This window comes from Silene latifolia, chromosome 8, assembly GCF_048544455.1.
Source record: "Silene latifolia isolate original U9 population chromosome 8, ASM4854445v1, whole genome shotgun sequence".
NCBI classification, from domain to species: domain Eukaryota; kingdom Viridiplantae; phylum Streptophyta; class Magnoliopsida; order Caryophyllales; family Caryophyllaceae; genus Silene; species Silene latifolia.
In genome coordinates, this window is record NC_133533.1 from 91,442,589 (window position 1) to 91,461,679 (window position 19,091).

The following is a 19,091-nucleotide window of genomic DNA, read 5'->3' on the forward strand; positions in this document are numbered from 1 at the left end:
ATACCGCTTTGATGCTCGAGACCAACAATGGAACGGGTTCAAGTCATATGGGGCTTTTAGGTTTATCTTAACATTTCTAGTTATTTTGTGCATCATACGACAATGGAATCCGTTTTACACTTTGTTAGTATAAAACCACCCTACACAAGACTACCTGTTAAGAGTAATTTTAAGAGGGCATAAAGCACAATGAAAATGGAATAGATCCACTACGGAATAATATTTTTTTTTTTTGGTTCAACGAAGCACGCACTTAGTCGCATTACAATAGAGGGAGGGGGAATCGAACCTGAGACCAATTGTCCAGGATACCTCCGTCTTAACCACTAGACTAAGACATCTTCGATAGTACGGAATAATATATGACTCCGCTAAGTGAACTTTAATTATCAAGAAGGAAGAAGAAGAAGAAGAAAGATGAAAGTGCGCAAAAAGGTACAGCAATATCTAATGTGATTTGAATAAGGGAAATAAATGGTATGGAGAGTTGAATTCTTGTTACCTTAGTTCCATCATTTCTATGCAGCAGTCTTTTGAAGCCCTTGGAAGCCTCAACAGATCCCTATAGATTTTCATTTCCTTTTCCATCTCAACGTCGTCGTCGTCCTCATCATCGCATAACGTGTAAACGCACACATCACCCAGGTCACTTGCGTTTCTAAGAAGATGCCCCATAAGTGACAATGGACCCTTGTGCCCACAAAACTTGAGGACTTCAATCTTACCAACATGACACGAAAAAGGGAGTAGATGAATATCTGAAGACGGCAGCGAGTCATAGCAGTTATCCGGACAGTAGAAGTCAGAACATTGGCAGCAATGCAAGCCCTATAGACAACAAATGAATTAAGTGACAAAACTGAAAGAACCATTTTATGCTAAAGTCCTGTAAAGTAACTACTTGTGCTAGTTAGAGCATCTCCAATGGTTGAGAAAAAAATTTGGCTTTCGATTTCTTAAAATCGTGCAGTGTAAATTTCAACCATCGAAAGAAATTCAAATAGATTAGTTTTGCTCAAAAAAAATTGAACTAGTAGCTCCATGAAGCTATTTGCTTAAATGGACCCACAAAAAAACATAACCAATAGAAAAATAGTTGTCTCATTTATAATGTTTTAATTTTATATTTAGAAATTAAAAATTGAATAAAAAAAATAGGAGAGTGTGTTAGGTGGGTCACATAAAGCTAGTAGGAAATCGACTTCACCGTTGGAGTAAGTTATAGCTTGAAATGGTTGTAGCTCAAAAAAATGATGTGGCAAAGGTAAGCTAGTACCAACTAGCTTACCATTGTGGATGCTCTTACGAATTAAATATGCCATTATAAGTTGATGCTAACCGATTCAAAGGTGAGAAGCTCAAGTTTAGGAGATTTCTCAAGCAAGCATGTCACATATTCCCACGCGTAATAAGGAAAGTCCTCAAGGTATAAAATTGACAGGCTATGAAATTCAGGCATTTGCTCGTCGTCCTCATCAGGTGTAAGAAGAACCTGTACAATGAACAATATTCTCATAATATGAACAAATAAAACATGTTGCCTTTTCCAATGTACGATGTATGAAGATTTACGAAATATGTCGAAAGTAAGAGGAAAATGCAGGAGTTATACATATATACCTGCACTGAGTCCGTTTCTAAACGTAATTCTACAACTTTAGAGGCAGCGGCTATTAAAAGTTCACGGTCATACTCTAACAAATTTACATTAGTATCAGAATCACTATCTTCAGCTTCGCTGCAATTGAAAGTTAGTTTTGCCTTCTCAAAAGAACACGAGTTTTTCCACGACGGAACAATTCTCACACCAATATTTGAACTGTAGTTTAAATATGCCAAATTAGGGGCGTCAATCTCAATTGTACCCAACAAAAAACGGCAGTCTTTTATAGTTAGGGCTTTGAGTATTCTAGTACAATGAATAGCATGACCGTCAATGTCACCGTAGCAATAGTTGAGAACCAATTCTTCAAGCAATTCACAACTAGAAAACAATCTTTTCATTGATTCAAAATCAAAGAATAAGATATGTTCCAGGTGGAGGATCTTCAGTTTTGGTAACGAGGTTGATAGCGGAATTTCAATTTCGTAACACTCATGATCTGGAGGACCCATCATTTTCAGACTCATTAGTGTTTCACATGTGAAGAAGCCATCATGATTAGGCACACAATCAGTCTGATCTAATTTATAATGAAGCTCTTCAACACCCTTTTGTAAAGCGTAACTAAACCAGCGATTCAAATCCGAATCATGATAGTTTGCATGACAAACTAAACTAAATTTCTTGATGGGTGCCATTTGGTGCAATTTTAAAACATTATCAACATACTCCTTAAACCTTCGAACGAATTCTTTTCTCTCATTTTTCATTGGACATCGTTTATCATCAAAAGAAAGGCAATTCGTCAAAGTAAAAAGGTACCGCCATCTCTTTGATAGAATACTTGCTTTTACGGCACATGTTGTTGGTAGAAAGGAGATTATGAGACCAAGTAGTTCATCAGGCAAACTGCTGATCCTATCTAAACAATTCCCGCTTACTGCGTCTTCTACATGTTTACCATACGTGACAGGTGGTGTCATGGTCTTTACAGGACTCTACCTGAAATGTAAAGAAAGCCGAATTAACAAATAACCATACTCGTAAATAGTACTTCAATATAAGTTGATTTCTAGAGATTCACAAGCTAGCTCAGAGGTTAACACTTTCCCCTCCATTACAGACACTTGAGACAAAAGGACCCCTTGTAATTAAGAAGTACCTCCTGTCTATCCCCACTCCCTTCGCCATTCGACACATCACCGAGATAGTAATAGTTTATCACTATTTTATAGCTATATCCAAAAGATAAAGTGAAACATAAAATGGTGAGCACAAATGAGAGGATCGTCCAACTCGAACTTTTCGAAATCTAAAACAAATACAGGACAAGCATTGATATCTAATTAGGCTTCAAGTAGTAATTATACCCACAAACTAAAATCAGAAGAACAATCTTACGCACGCATATTAATTAACCCAATAATTAATCATAATTTATTGCTGAAAACCCCAAATTAACAAACCAAAGCGTCTTGCTTGTGACGGATTAGCCCGTCACAAGCTGAAGACCTCTCACAAAAAGGGAGGGGGGCCCAAGGTGGGGCACCCCATGTGCTCCCCCACTCACCTCTCATGGGTATTTTGTGAGAGAAAATGGTATCCGTCACAAGCTTGTGACGGATATCGCCGTTAGATTTTGTGTTAACCAAATTAACAAGAAGAAAAATGCAATTTTACAAAAAAAAATCCAATAAATAATTGGTGAAAGTCGATGAAAATTTAATAAACAAGTTTTTTAAAGTATGAATTGTCACATTGCATGCACGATAAACACTTGAAAAAAATAGGTATAAATTGAGGCATAAAATATTCATTTTACACACAAAATATGACACTTCTATTGCAACAAAAATAAAAATGATAAGCGAAACAGATGAGAAAAAATTGAAATTACCTTCAAGTTGGAAGATTTTTTTACTCTCGAATAGTCGAAGGAATGAAGAAGATGGAAGGGTTTTACTTCTGAAGAAAGACAAAGGGTGTTTTTCTCAAATTGACAAATGATCCGTTTGGGTCGGGTTCGAGTTCAAGTCCGTGTCAATGTTAGGTGGGTTTAGTAGAGTTTTACTTGAACTCGACCCAATTACAAACATGTCTATAACTTGACATGTTTACCTTTGGTAATAAAACAGACTGACTTGTTTCAACCCATTCATCTTTAAACGGATTATTATCAACTCGTATAACTTATAATCCCAACTAACTTGTATCAAAAAATAAAGAATCATGGAGTATACTCCGTATCATACATTCTTACTCCTTCCATCCATTTCAATAAAAAGTTACATTTTTTTTCCTTTTTGCCGATTTCTGGTCCTTTATCATATTCAAATATTTTTCACTCTACTTTATTAGGTTCGTGATAAATGGGATGGAGGGAGTAAAACACAAGATGAGACGTGAAAATAAGAAAAATGATCCAAAACTAATATTGTTGGGTGAAAACAAATCCAATCATCCAACATACAAGATGTTAATTAGCTAATAGTTACATGTGCATAAAATTGTTGATGTACCTTAACATTAAGTATACTAGTTTGAAAACCCGTTGCAACGCAACACGGTAATTTCTTCACCTGAAGTTTACATCGTCTATAATCAAACCCAAGAGCGACAACTCAATTTCTTCACCTGAAGTTGTGAAAATAAGCTTGAGGGAATCACTTTCAGGAGGATTTTTTTCCGCACCTGTCCTAGCAATGTCCACACCAAACCTTGCAGTGGCTACTTCAGCTACATTCAGCGGCCACCCTGCGCGCAATCTGCAGCCCGCCACCACCACTGTACTACCAAGCCCTCCCTGTCCCTAACCACCACCCATATGCCAATCGAGAGGGGGAGGTGACCAAAAGTTCTGTAGATTTTGACTCCCCTGCACGTTAGCATTACAGACAGATTCGGCATAAGTGCAATAGTCAGCAACCAGTCTCCAACGCAATTATTAGTTTTTTTTTTTTGTCAATCACCATAGCTTCAATTTACCGCTTCACGAAAAGAAAAGAAAAGAAAAGAAAAGAAAAGGGCAGCTCGGTGTACCAATGGCGCCCCCGCTAGGCGAGGGTCCAGGGAAGGGTAGCAACAAAATCCATCTAGTAAGCTAAGCGAGCTGCAAACAAAGCAAAATAATTATTAGGTCCAATTTATCTATCCAATATCCTAACCCCTTGAGATTGTAGCACCATAGCAGTGATGTTGCTTAAGATGAGAAGACATGACATTAGCGGATGTAACCAGGGCAGATCATAAGGTGATAAACATGAATCAGGTCCGGAAGTCACAAACAAATGTAGAAGTAACAACTTTTGCAGCAGCCTAGTCGCAAATAATAGCTAATGAATACCACAAATAATTTCCACAGAAGTTTTATTACTGAAGATAGAAAAAAGCAAGAAATTATGCTCTACGCAAATGTAAGATTATGCTCTTAAATTTCATTTAGTATCACAATACTAGTCGATATATAATCATATTCCAAATCAGCGCAATCAAAACTATTGGACAAAGAATCTAAGAAACTCGGACACTCAGACACTTGAACAGATGTACGGCACTTAAAACTATTTTATCAGAAAAACACAAGGAATTTTACCAAGTTAGCCGAGTATAACACTAGAACACGTAGCCGTAGTGTTCGTAATTTGAATGTATGAGCAACATAGGAGAGCATGCAACATTTTCTTGAGAGTATTAACAGAGTTACTAGAAACAAAAGCAGTGTGTAAATGAACTAACTCAAGAGAGCTAAAGCCTAAAGGTATAATCTTCACAGGCAATGAAAATCAGGTATATGCTCTATATCAGTCAGCATTAGAAGAAGTGCCATATCATGAACAAATTCGAGCAACCTGAATGATGAAAACACGTATGAAAAAGAATTGTTATATGTACCTCTGCCACGTCAATCATAAGTCGTAATGCAATAGCTGGTCTGATGGTCATACTCGAGTGAGTCGTAATTAACTAGTATCATCTTGCAGATCGTAGTTGGAATTAACTATGAAAAGCGAATACTAGTTGAAGATCACCAATTGGTCTTCATATGATTAAAAAGTATATTCGATCTTACGTTAGGTATTGTAAAGGGGATACACATAGTTCGTTTAAGAATTACCTCTCAGAATCCTACATGGTAGAAGGAAGAAAACCCAGTTCAAGTCTCAGAATAGAGAGTGAGTTCATCTCCACCAACTCGCTTCCAAAAAAAATGTAGACCAGCGACAGCGGCTTTCAAGTTTTTAAACAGCTCTCATACATCAGCAAAAATGTGCCCCCCTCATACAGTCATAGTCTTATTTTCAATTTCTTAATATTTTAAAAGAGTGATAAAATAAAAACTACTCTAGGATACATATAATTGTGATACACATTCTTGTTTACATCCGTTGTAAATAGGAATAATTTACAACGGAGGTATAAATCCATCCAAACCAACACTTTTTTTGGGGGGTGATGGGTACTTTCCACCCTTCATTACAACTTACAACGGTTGTAAGCAAGACTAGAAGAGAGACGATTAATTTTAAGAGAGTAAAATACACAATAAAAATGGAACGGACGGAGTAATATATAAAACACTAAGTGAACTTTAATAGATAAACAAGGCATTGTCTTACATGGATTAGTGGCTGTCCAAACTTAAGATAATAGGACTGCTATTTTCTTTCCAAATGAAAATAAATCCTTCCATTTCATTCCATTCCACATCCCTCAAAAAAGGGAAATTGTCGGTTACCTTCCCGGCTTCCCCACAAGATTTGTCCGTATGGCGAGTTAAATTCTACATTCAACATGGAATAGAAATAAAGGTGTTCTTGTTACCCTAGATCATCATTTCTACACGACAATCTTTTGAGGCCCTTGGAAGCCTCAACAGATCCCTATAGATGTTCAGTAGCAGTTCCACCAAATCTTCCACCTCAACAGCGTCGTATATTGTGACGGACAACTCAGTGAGTTCACTAGCGTTTCTAAGAAGATGCCCTATAAGTGACAATGGACACTTGTGCCCACAAAAGTTACGCAGTTCAATCTCATCAACATGACACGAAAAAGGGAGCAGATGAATATCTGAAGATGGCAGCGAGTCATAGCAGTGATCCGGACAGTAGTATTCAGAACATTCGCAGCAATGCAAGCCCTAGACAACAAATGAATGAAGTGAGAAAACTGAAATTACAAAACAAACTATTTATACAAAACTCTTGTGTAAAGTAACTTACACAAGAACTTGTGCTAGTTACGAATTAAAAAGACATTATTAGTTCATGCTAACCGATTCAAAGGCGACAAGATCAAGTTGAGGAGATTTCTCAAGCAAGCATGTCACATATTCCCACGAGAGATAAGGACAGTCACCAAGGGCTAGAAACGACAGGCAATGAAAATCAGGCATTTGCTCGTCGTCATCATGTTTAAGAAGAAGCTGTTCAAAGAACAATATTCTCATAATATGAACAAATAAAATATTTTTCTAATGTAAGCCGAAGACTCGATAATTCCCGGCTCCGGATTTATGATAAAATAAAATAAAAACGGGTCACTAAAGTGGCTGCATTCTTTTAATAAAGTAGTTCTCCAAGCTATTTCTCTACGGGTCAACCAAAAACATTTTTTCTATGGGTTGTAACTTGTAAATAAGGTACCTCCTCCGTTTTCTTTTTATCTTCCCATTTCAATATAATACTCCTCACATATAATAGAGAAATGGGAAGATAAAAAAAAATAAAGGAATTAAATGTGTGTATATTCAAACCCCTTATATTTGAGCCCCTACCCCGCCACTTACAGAGTTCCTAGAACAGCTCGAAGTACTGAAAAATGTTGAAATATGTGGAAAGTAAGAGGAAAAAGGACATATACATATATACCTGCACTGAGTCCTTTTCTAAACGTAAATCTGTGGCTTTATAGGCAGCGGCTTTTAAAAGTTCACGGCCATGCTCGACTGGATATTCATTAGCATCAGAATCACTGCAATTGAAAGTTAGTTTTGCCTCCTGAAAAGAGCACGAGTTTTTCCACGACGGAACAATTCTCACCCCAATATTTGACCTATACTTTAAATATGCCAAATTAGGGGCGTCGATCTCAAATGTACCCAGCAAAAAAGAGCAATATTTTACTGTTAGCTTTTTGAGTATTGCACTACAATGAATAGCATGACCGCCAATGTCACACTTGCAATATTTGAGAGTCAATTCTTCGAGCAATTCACAGCCAGAAAACAATCTTTCCATTGATTCAAAATCAAAGAATACGATATATTCCAGAACGAGGATCTTTAGTTTGGGCAATGAGGTTGATAGAGGAATTTGAATTTCATAGTATTCCTGACGGAATATATGACCTGCCATTATCAGACTCACTAGTGTTGCACACATGAATAAGCCATCATGATTAGGCACATAATCTGTCTGGTTACCTAGCTCATAATAAAGCTCTTGAACACCCTTTTGTAAAGCATTACTAAACCAGCGATTCAAATCTGAATCATTATAGGTGGCATAACATGCTAGATAAAATTTCTTGATGGGTGACATTTGGTGCAATTTCAGAAAATTATCAACATATTCCTTAAACCTTTGAGCAACTTCTAGTCTTATTTTCTTCTGGATATTTTTTATCTTCAAAAGACAGACATGTCGTCAAAGTAAAAATGTACCGCCATCTCTTTGATAGAATACTTGTTTTCACAGCACATGTTGTTTCTAGCAACGAAATTATCCGACCAAGTAGTTCATCGGGCAAACTGCTGATCCTATCCAAACAATTCCTACTCAATGGGTCTTCTAGATGTCTACCAAGTTTCATAGGGGGTGTCATGGTCTTTACAGGACTCTTACCTGAAATGTTATGAAAGCGGAATTAACACATAATCATACTGGTAATATACATTCCCTCCGTGTCAAGAAGCAGCCTGTATCCCGCTAAATACATTGATTGTGAGAGATTCACGAGATTGAAGCACCCTTGTCCAGCTAAGGCGCTAACACGAGATTCAGGGATTGAAATGTAAAATGGTACATCCCCTACCCCCCTCTCCTCTCTCCTTATGGTTTATCACTATTGTATACTCCTATATTCGAAAGATAAAGCGAGTGAAACATAAAATGCGTAGGTCTCATGAGAGACCATCTCACATAATAGGGAAAAAAGAAATTCGGTGGGTCCCTTAACCCATCATGTGAGAGGTCTCTCAATAATGCTATTGAGAGACCGTCTTTGAAGTTTTTGTGCATAAAATGAGACCGAGGATCGTCCAACTTGGATTTTTCGAAATCTTAAACAAAGACAATACAGGAATTGCAGCATTTACTATATGAATTAACAAACACAATACCAAATCATTGAATTCTATTTAGGCTTCTAAGTAGTATGTTGTATGCCCACAAACTAAAATCACAAGAACAATCTCACGCAAAGCACATTAATTAACCAAATAAATTCTTAAACAATAGAATTATTAATCTATAATACTGGTGAAATCCCCAAATCAACAAACTTAAGGAGAAAAATGGCATTTTTAAAAAGAAGACCAATAATTAATTGGTGAAGTCTATGAAATATTTCATAAACAAGATTTTTAAAGTATGAATTTTGACATTGCATGCAAGATAAACACCTTAAAAAATAAATAAATAAATAAATAAATAAATAAGCGAAATTTAGGAATACATTGAGGCATAGAATACTCAAATCAGTCAAAATATGAGTAATAATTCCAGAAAAATTAAAAGTGATAAACGAAAGAAATGAGAGAGAATTGAAATTACCTGGGTTGTTTGTCTCAGTCTCAAATGAATTAATTGAAGAAGATGGAACTATCTAGTACTAAGCAACACAAAGGGTGTTTTTGTCAAATTGACAAATGATCTGGTTGGTTCGGTTTGAGTTCAAGTCTGAGTCAATGTTAATTGGGTCTTATGTTCGTTCATTTGAACCTGACCCAAATACACAAATATGTGGATCGTATCAACCAGTCCCTCAGTCCCGATCATTTGTTTAGTACAAAGAGTAAGAGAATGTTTGGTCTCGATTCTCAGAAATGAGTTTTTGTTTTTCAAGCTTAATTTTTCAAAAGTGTTTTTCAAAACAGAAACAACAAATAGCTGCTTCTATTTCTATGTGCAAAAATATGGATTTTTAGCTTTTGAGAATTTTTGTTTAACTTTTAGAAAACTATGTGTTTGGCCAAAAAGTATTTTTGTGTCCAAAAACACTTTTACAAACTAGGCCAAACACACACTAAGTAAAGAGGAATGACCAACTATTTGATGACGGGTAGACTAAATTGAGTGTAGATGATCAAATTTTTCATCTAAAGCAATTCCAAGATAGAAAGGTAAACAATTGACCGAGACAACCCAAAATGAAAACGGTAAACAAATGAGCAGGACGAAGGGAGACACTCCCAATTCTCAAAATATAAATGGTAAACAAATAAACTGAAACCAGTCCCCTTTTTCTAAGGTCTGATTTAGGAGAGCGCATTCTCTGTCCCATTTTGTGTTCCATCTCGTGTCCCACTATGCTTTTCTTGTGACACATCATTAACTTAAAAAAATTGTCATTTCTTTTATTATGTAAATGATGATGTATCGCATGAGAACAGGAGATGAGGCACAATTATAGGACTAGTGATCTCAACTCCTGATTTAGTCTCATTATGGTTTTAATCTAGTAGTTGATTCTTGCTTAACAAATTGTGATATGTAGATTATGGTTTTTGTTAGAGTGAGCTGGTTTGCCTCTCGAGTGACCTTCCCTTCCCTTTGGGGCTATCAATAAATGTTGGACGGACCCATTTAAGATTATATTGGATTGATATCTAGGTAGCATCAAAACGGACACGAATACGGACACGACACGAACACGTGATACGACATCCCATAAAATTTAGGACACGGGATACGCTATTTAAATTTAATAAAAAAAAACATATTTTATGGTTATAACGTATGATTTTATTTTTGTAATGTATTTGATTCTAAATTTAATGTATTTGATACTAAATTTAGGTAACTGAAGGTAACATTCGACCTTAACTACTACGTAATTCTCATTTCTCACCCAAATCAATCTTCTAATCAATCTCTTTTGACAATTTATTCCTCGTCTAAACTATACATTTTTAGGCGTGTGTCCGACGAGTGTCGGGTGTCCGACACGGTGTCGGATACGGGACGGCTAGTTAGGAGGAGTACGTGTCCGTATCTAGGTTGACATGAGGATATACTTTGGTTTGGGTTATTGATGAGAGTCAAATCTTTACCTTTAGATAATTGATTTTTTATTTATGAGAATGGGAGGAAGTGGAACTACGGTTGGGACATAAATGTTGACCTAAGTCTTGAACTTACCTCAACTTATTCATGGGAATGAGATCCCTAATAATCTAAGAGACCGCCAAGACTCGAGACGGCTTGTTTGGTAGATTTGCTAGCATTGTCTCACCAAATACTTGTGTAGAGAATCAATTGCAGGTTTATCCATAGTGGAGACGAAATCAAATTTATGACATTAGCGAAAATAACAAGAGTAAGCTTTCAGATGACAACACGATAAATCCCGAGATCTAGTTCTCCTTGCTACTGCATTAAAGATGATTAGTGAGTCCCCTCCAAGGCTCCTGGCCCAAAGAAGAAGAAACAAGAACAATGCAAGTGCACAAAAAGGTTCAGCCAAATCGAATGACAAGGCGAAATAGATAAACTAGTCATTGTATAATATTATTAAGATAAGAGGACTGCTATTCCTCCTTTCCAAATCATTCAAATCATTCCGATTTTGATTCGAAGGAGGGAAAATAAATCCTTCCATTTCGATCAATTCCATATCCCTCAAAAAAGGAAACTGTCAGTTCCCTTTCCCGCGAAATTTGTCTTTATGGAGAGGTCCAATTCTAGCTTCGACATGGAATAGAACAAAAGGAAGTGTTCTTGTTATCCTACTCCATTATTTCTACACGACAATCTTTTGAAGCCCTTGGAAGCCTCAACAGATCCATACAGATGTCCAATTTCGCGCTCTCCACATTAGTCTCCCCATCGTCATCGATATTTGTATAGACGTCCATCTCCTCCAGGACACTCGCGCTTTTAAGAAGATGCCCCATAAGTGATAATGAACACATGTGCCCACAAAAACTGAACACTTCAATCTTTTTGACATGGCATGGAAAAGGGGCCAGATTAATATCTGAAGATGGCAGCGCTTCATAGCAGTCATCTTCAGGACATTCGTATCCACAACATTCGCAGCAATGTAAGCCCTGGATAACAAACGCATAAAGTGAGAAAAACTGAAAGACAGTTACAAAGTAAACCATTTTATGCAAATTCTTGAGCACGGTAGCTAAGGTTGCCTCACACAAGAACTTGTGCTAGCTATGAATTTAAAAAAACTATTATGAGTTGATGCTAACCGATTCAAAGCGGACAATTTGAAGTTGAGAACATTTCTCAAGCAAGCAAGTTACGTATTCCCACGCAATATATGGACAGTCACCAAGGTATAAAGTTAACAGGCTATGGAAATCAGGCATTTGCATCTCGTCATCTCTTGTAAGCAGAAGCTGTAAAATGAACAATATTCTCATAATATGAACAAATAATAGTAATTCTTGATGCAATGTCTCAACGGGTCATCTAACATCTTTACTATATGTAAAAATACACGGGTAAAGCTGTGTACATTCCACCAATATTTGAGAGAAAATAAGAGGAAAATACAGGGCATATACAATTATACCTGCAGTGAGTCCATTTCAAAACTTATTTTTACGGCTTTATAGGCAGCGGCTTCTAAAATTTCACGGTTCATATCTACTTTAGCAGCAGAATCATCTGCGCTGCAACTAAAAGTTAGGCTTGCCTTCTCAAAAGAACACGAGTTCTTCCACGACGGAATAATTCTCACACCAATATTTGACTTGTACTTTAAATATACCAAATTAGGGGCGTCAATCTCAAATGTGCCCAACAAAAAAGAGCAACGGTTTATTGTTAGCTCTTTGAGTATTCCCGTCCGATGAAGAGCATGACCACCAATGTCACACTTGCAATATTTAAGAGTCAATTTTTCAAGCAATTCACAGCTAGAAAACAATCTTTCTATTGATTCAAAATCAAAGAAAATGATATTATCCAGATGAAGGATCTTCAGTTTTGGCAACGAGGGTGATCGAGGAATTTCAATTTTGTAATACTGATCATGATCTCTATGCCTCAACATTTTCAGACTCATTAGTGTTTCACATGTGAAGAAGCCAACATGATTAGGCACGCAATCATTCTGGTGATCTAGCTTATAATGAAACTCTTCAACACCCTTTTGTAAAACATAAGTAAACCAACGATTTAAATCTGAATCATGATAGGTGTCATGACATACTAGACTAAATTTCTTAATGGGTGAGATTTGGTGCAATTCCAGAATATGATCAACATACTTTTAAACCTTCGAGAGACTTCTAGTTTCTTATGTCGTGCTACTAAGCTTTTATCTTCAAAAGAAAGACAGGTCGTCAAAGTAAAAAGGTACCGCCATCTCGTTGATAGAATACTTGTGGTCACAGCAAATGTTGTTGGCAGAAATGAAAGCATGTGACCAAGCAGTTCGTCAGGTAAACTGCTGATCCTATCCAAACAATTCCCACTTATTGGGTCTTCAAGATGTCTACCAAGATTCATAGGGGGTCTCATAGTCTTCACACGACTGTTACCTGAAATGCCATAAAAGCGGAACTAAAACATAACAGACTGGTAATATACATTGATTGTGTGAGATTAAAGAGATATATGCTCGGTGGTTAACACTTTTAAAACAAGCACACACCCCATCCCGCAAATCCGCTAACACGAGATTCAGCAATTGAAACGTAAAATGGTGCATCCCCTGCCCTCTTTATAGTTTTATACTACTATTTTATACTCCTATATTCGAAAGATAAAAGCGAGTGAAACATAAAATGGTGCACAAGATGAGACAGAGGATCGTCCATTTCGAGATCATAAACAAATACAATACAGGAACACGCTTACGAAATTGAAACATAAAATGGTGCAGCATTTACTATATGAATTAAAACATACCTAATCATTAAATTTCGATTTAGCTTCAAGTGGTAAGTATGACCATAAACTAAAGAGTAATTTAATAATTACACCCTTTTATAAACCACTTTACTAAAATTACTCCCTTTTGAAAACTTTTTAATAATTTACTCCCATAAAATGTTCTCAGGTCAAAAATTGCACCCAAATTGACACTCCGGTAACAAATTCCGTCAATTTTTAAATTTTCTGATTTTAAGTCTATTTTTATGACGAAAATACCCTTCTCTATATTCATCTTCTTCATTAATCATTCACATCCTTCATTCCCTTACTTCCTCTAATCCTCCATAACCAACCACCACCAATATGCTACCACATCAATATGAGGCTTGATACTATCCGGGAATTTTAAGGTGGTAGTAGAGCTAGATAAAATAGAATCTGAAATTGTCAGGGCACTTGAGCTGGTCGTATCTCTCATATAATTGGGTGATGATATCCCTAACATTGATGCTGAAGGTGACCCTAGTGAGTCTGTTACATCATCTCCAGAAACCATAAAATTTACATCCTCCATTCACATCCTTCACTCCCTTACTTCTTCATTTATCATTCACATCCTTCACTCCCTTACTACTACCAAACACTTATTGGCCTGGCGAAAACATCAAAGAATCAAACAAGGTGATAGAGGAAATTGAGAAATTAGGGATTTAATTGAAAATTTGAAAAACGTTTTTCTGGGTAGTGTTTAATTGAAACTTTGAAAATTGGGAAATTAGGGAACACTACCCAGATTACAAGAACGTTTTTCTAGGTAGTAACTAATTGAAGCTTTGAAAAACGCTTTTTCCTCCTGACCCAGGTGACAGAGGAAACTGGAGAAATTAGTGATTCGATTTTAATTGTTTAAAAGTTTTCCGTGTCGGGAATTTGAAGTGTGGGCGATATATTTGTGGTTTGTGTTGGGTATTGGTGGTTGATGGTGGTCGGGGAGAATTGTCGAGAAATTGGCGATATTGGATGTGGTTTGTGTTGGGTATTGGTGGTTGGTGGTGGTACGGTGTTGGGTTTAATTGGGGTTGACGAATGGTGTTGTTGCTGCAATAGTGCGTGAATGGAGTGGTGTCGATTTCCATTCCGCGCTTGAAGGCAGATGACGGGCGTGGGAAATGGTGATGCTCCTTGGAATTAAAGGTTGTCATGATGGTGCGGAGGTGATGATGATTGAAGGAGCAGGTGTGGGTACCACGTTGTTAGCGTGGTTGAGGCAAGACGAAGGTTCGATTCCGAGCTCACAATTAAAGATGAAGATGGTTGGGTTGACGAAAGGTGCAAGTCCCAGAACACGTTTTACAAATGAGGGAAGAAGACAGGGGCAAAACGGTCATAAATAAAGATTTTTCACCTGAAAGTGTATTGGGGTGCAATTTTTGATCTGAGAACATTTTATGGGAGTAAATTATTAAAAAGTTTTCAAAAGGGAGTAATTTTAAAAAAGTGGTATCTAAAAGGGAGTAATTATTAAATTACTCTAAACTAAAAACACAAGAACACGCTAACGCAAGCACATTAATTAAATCCTACTAACCAAATAAATTCTGAAAAAATGGAATTATTGCAGAAAAACCCAATAATTAATTGGTGAAAGTATGAATTTTGACCTGCATGTACAATAAAAGTGACAGTTAAAATAAGACACAAAATTTAGGTATAAATTGAGGCATACAATACTCATTTTACACACAAAATATGACAGTTATATTGCAAGAAAAATAAAAGTGATAAACGAAACAGATGAGAAAAAATTGAAATTACCTTCAAGTGGAATAGTCGAATGAATAAAGAAGATGGAAGGGTTTTTTATTTTTTTTTTGAGGGAAAAGGATGGAAGGGTTTTAACTTTTAACTTCTGAAGGACGACAGTCGACAGGTGTTTTTAGGGTTACAAACCGTTTTTAGGGCTGAATGTTTAGATGGAGTCTTTTTTAGGGAAAACAGACTAGACCTGTTAAAACTAGACCCGATTCGGAAATTCGATCCGCCCAATCCGTTTTTAGGGTTATAAACCCGTTTTCTCGACCCCTGACCGGTTTGACTCGAACCCGAAATGATCCGTATTTCAGGGTCGAGACCCGACCCGAACGAGTCGACCCATTGGGTCAAAGTTAATCAAAAATCTTATATCTTTATATTAATTCAGAAGACAATGCTGAATGGAGATTAAGCCATGTCATTTGTACATTTTTTTTTTGGGAAATTCAGGTTATGATGGGTCCGTTTGTGTGCAAAAAATTTATTTCTTCAAATCGTCTCCCAATACAAACATGCGACAATTTTCGTCTTAGAAAACAACTAGTTTTAAACCCGTGCAAAATTGCACGGGTATGTATTTGGGCCAGAATGAATGTTTTTTTATGTATATTTGTTTTTGCATTTGCATTGTACCTATCTAATTGGTCTAAATCAACGATGTACATAGTTAATGTTTAAATTTGTTACAAACATGTGTTCACATGCACTGGTTTATAAGGAAATAACGTAATCTACTCTTGTAAATAAAAATTGCATACATAAAAACTTTACATTCGGATAAAAGAAATATAATCTAATAATCAACTTTGACATATGTAATTCATTTTTGTAAGTCATTTCCGTTGTATGTTCGAACCCGTATATAACTGTAATTCCTTCTGTAATTTTATTGTGTAATTTTGTTTCAAAAATTATGTAATTTAATCACATTACTCGCATTTGTAATTAATTCTGCGTAAATGTTATGCATTTTCTTTACACGGATTGTATAGAATTTTATCATAATATTAATTCGAAGAAGTATTCCATAAGATTATTTTAAATAATTTGTTGCGACACGGAATTTAGCGCATGTTCGAAAAGACGGATATCTGAATAATTAAATACGTTGCACACTCATGGGTCCCACCATAACCTGAATTTTCCAAAAAAAAAAGAAAAAAAAATGCATTTATGACGTGGCACGCTATACAATGAGTATTGTCTTCTGAATTTATATAGATAAGATTTATGAAATAATTACATACAATCGGCATAAATGAAATTAATTGCATATAATTGGAATGAATTACAAATCGGAATAAATGAAATTAATTACATATAATCGAACTGAATTATATAATTAATAATAAGCTTTTATCTTCAAAAGAAAGACGGGTCGTCAAAGTATAAAGGTACCGCCATAAAAATATGTTCTCATCATAATCAAATAAATAAATTAAACCATAAAATATATAACCCACAACTTAGAAACTGATGGGTAAATGAAAAATAGGTATTAAATAAATAAATGAATGAATATAAACTACCTATAAACTATTATAGGTATTACTATAGCTTTTATAGCCATTACACAACCATTGATTCCAATATTTAAATTTTATTTTTAATTTATTTTGTATTATTATTGAATAAGATAATTGAATGTCAAGAAACTCAAGAGGTGAATTAAATAAGAAAAAATGTTAATGAAAATGGTGGGGGTTAAGCAATATGAAGAGTTTTAATCAATTTATTAACATATTTTATTATAAAAATTAATTAAACAGGAAAAATTATTAATTAATTTGGTGGGGGTGTTAAGTATTATAACGAGTTTCAATCAATTTATTAACATGTTTTATTAAAAAATTCAATTAAATAGGAAAAAACACTTAATAAAAATGATGGGTGTTGAATAATATGAAAGTTTTAATTAATCTACTAACATGTTTTATTACAAAAAAAACTCAATTAAAAACTCAATTTTAATTATAAATTACGAAACTTTGATGTAAATTTGTAAGGGTTGCATAAATTTTGGAAAATAATATATTTAAATTAATACCATGTAATAAAAAATTGATAATTCATGTCATATTTATTCGTCATGTCACTTTAAAATTTGTCATGTCATATGTAGTAAGTGACGTGGATTTTTGTTAATGTTAGGTGACATTGTATACGTGACATTTTAAGTTCCTCTTTTAATAATATTGTATAGACTAGTTTGAATGCCCGTGCGTTGCAACGGGGTAATAAACTTATTTATAATGCAAAAAAAACGTTATAAGGGTTTAATGTTTACATTCTATGTCTAATGATTGGTTTACATATTATTAAAATATCTCTTTCAAAAAAAATAAAAGATTAATATATACGTGGGTTAACTCTTATTTATAATCATATAACCACCCTACCTTATACTAATCTTTCGATGTGAGACAATTCTATTATTTATATGTAATATATTCACCAAACTTGGATTATTTTTCTGATGTGGGACAATTCTACTATTTATACGTAATATATATTCATCAAACCTGCATTATTTTTCAATGTGGGACAAATAACATACTCAGAATTACACTATCTTTTTTTACACTTAGTTCGACATCCAACCAGATCCCGAATACCGAATACGGACAATTGCTACTCATTATATCTAATAGTTATATTTAAATTTAATAATATAATCAAGTACTCTCCATTAATATTTGTACGTTGTTTTTCTTCAAAAAAAAAATTCATAATCGAGATACTGAAATTTTTCGTGGTACCCCTTAATTTTGTCAAATTTTCCATGTTACCCCTACTTTTAAGAATCTGCCTACGGTACCCTTGAGGTTCCATTTTTTTGCCCATGGTACCCCCTAATGTAAAAGTTATTAAATGGACGTTAAGTTTGATGGCGTGGCAATAAAATAACAATTAAAAATAATTCCCCTTTATTGTTTTATTGGTACGAATATCTCTCTCTTTTAAATGAAAATATAATTAACTATATCATTATAATATTAGAAATTTCTCATGGTAACTTTGAACTTTGATAGATTACACATGGTACCCGTAATTTTAAGTTTCTACAAATGGTACCCTTGTGTTCACCTTTTTCTTTCTCAGAATACCATTTGACAACTTCCGTCATAAGCTCATTACTCTTATGACTTGGGGACGCCTTTTTCTTTTGTTATCTATAACACAAACACTTCATTATCTAATTCCTAAATCCATATTTTATTTAATAAACTAACATTTAATACCTAAATAACAAAACACAAATAGCATGACATGCTCAATTACTCATCTAGTTACTCATAGGAGTAATAGCATTATGAAAAAAAAGTAAACACAAGGGTATTATATGTAGAAACTTAAAATTAGAGGTATTATGTGTAATCTACCAAAATTCGAGGGTATCATGAAAAATTTCCGTTATAATACTGACCATTTTATCGCTCTTTCTCCCATCTAAAAAAATGTTACAACTTTAAAAATTTAACATTTAATTCAAGATTATGTTTAAAGTCTCTTATATAATAAGTATACTTTGAGAGATTAATATATTTGGGGTGATACCTAAGTTCTAAGGATAAATCCTGTTTATAATCATGGGATCACCTTAGCTTATGATA

At 35.0% G+C, this 19,091-nt stretch overlaps 2 protein-coding genes across 8 annotated transcripts in view; both read right to left on the reverse strand.

The window, feature by feature from the left end:
• Nucleotides 1-291: 291 nt before the first annotated feature.
• LOC141597075 (F-box protein At4g22280-like) overlaps nt 292-19,091 on the reverse strand; it is a 218,174-nt gene continuing 199,374 nt past the window's right edge. Inside the window, exons 1-5 of one of the 7 annotated variants that reach the window (XR_012522682.1) lie at nt 7,474-8,262; nt 6,879-7,028; nt 6,220-6,743; nt 4,643-4,712; nt 4,007-4,478 (exon numbers count right to left, since the gene is read on the reverse strand). Coding sequence is in view for 4 of the 7 variants with exons in the window: in XM_074417409.1 (XP_074273510.1) it covers nt 499-828; nt 1,340-1,492; nt 1,621-2,586 (1,449 nt within the window). In the remaining 3 variants the exon portion in view is untranslated. Of the gene's footprint in view, nt 829-1,339; nt 1,493-1,620; nt 2,606-3,500; nt 3,689-4,006; nt 4,713-6,166; nt 6,744-6,878; nt 7,029-7,473; nt 8,263-19,091 lie in introns of those variants that run through there. The other 6 variants (XM_074417409.1, XR_012522683.1, XR_012522681.1 and 3 more) reach the window with 6 other exon arrangements.
• Nucleotides 11,078-15,307, reverse strand: LOC141597072 (F-box/LRR-repeat protein At3g58930-like). Its single transcript, XM_074417403.1, has 3 exons — nt 12,356-15,307; nt 12,030-12,179; nt 11,078-11,876 (listed from the first exon to the last, which is right to left on the reverse strand). Exons 1-3 carry the CDS (start codon nt 12,848-12,850, stop codon nt 11,553-11,555), a joined length of 969 nt encoding a protein of 322 aa, XP_074273504.1. The 5' UTR covers nt 12,851-15,307; the 3' UTR covers nt 11,078-11,552.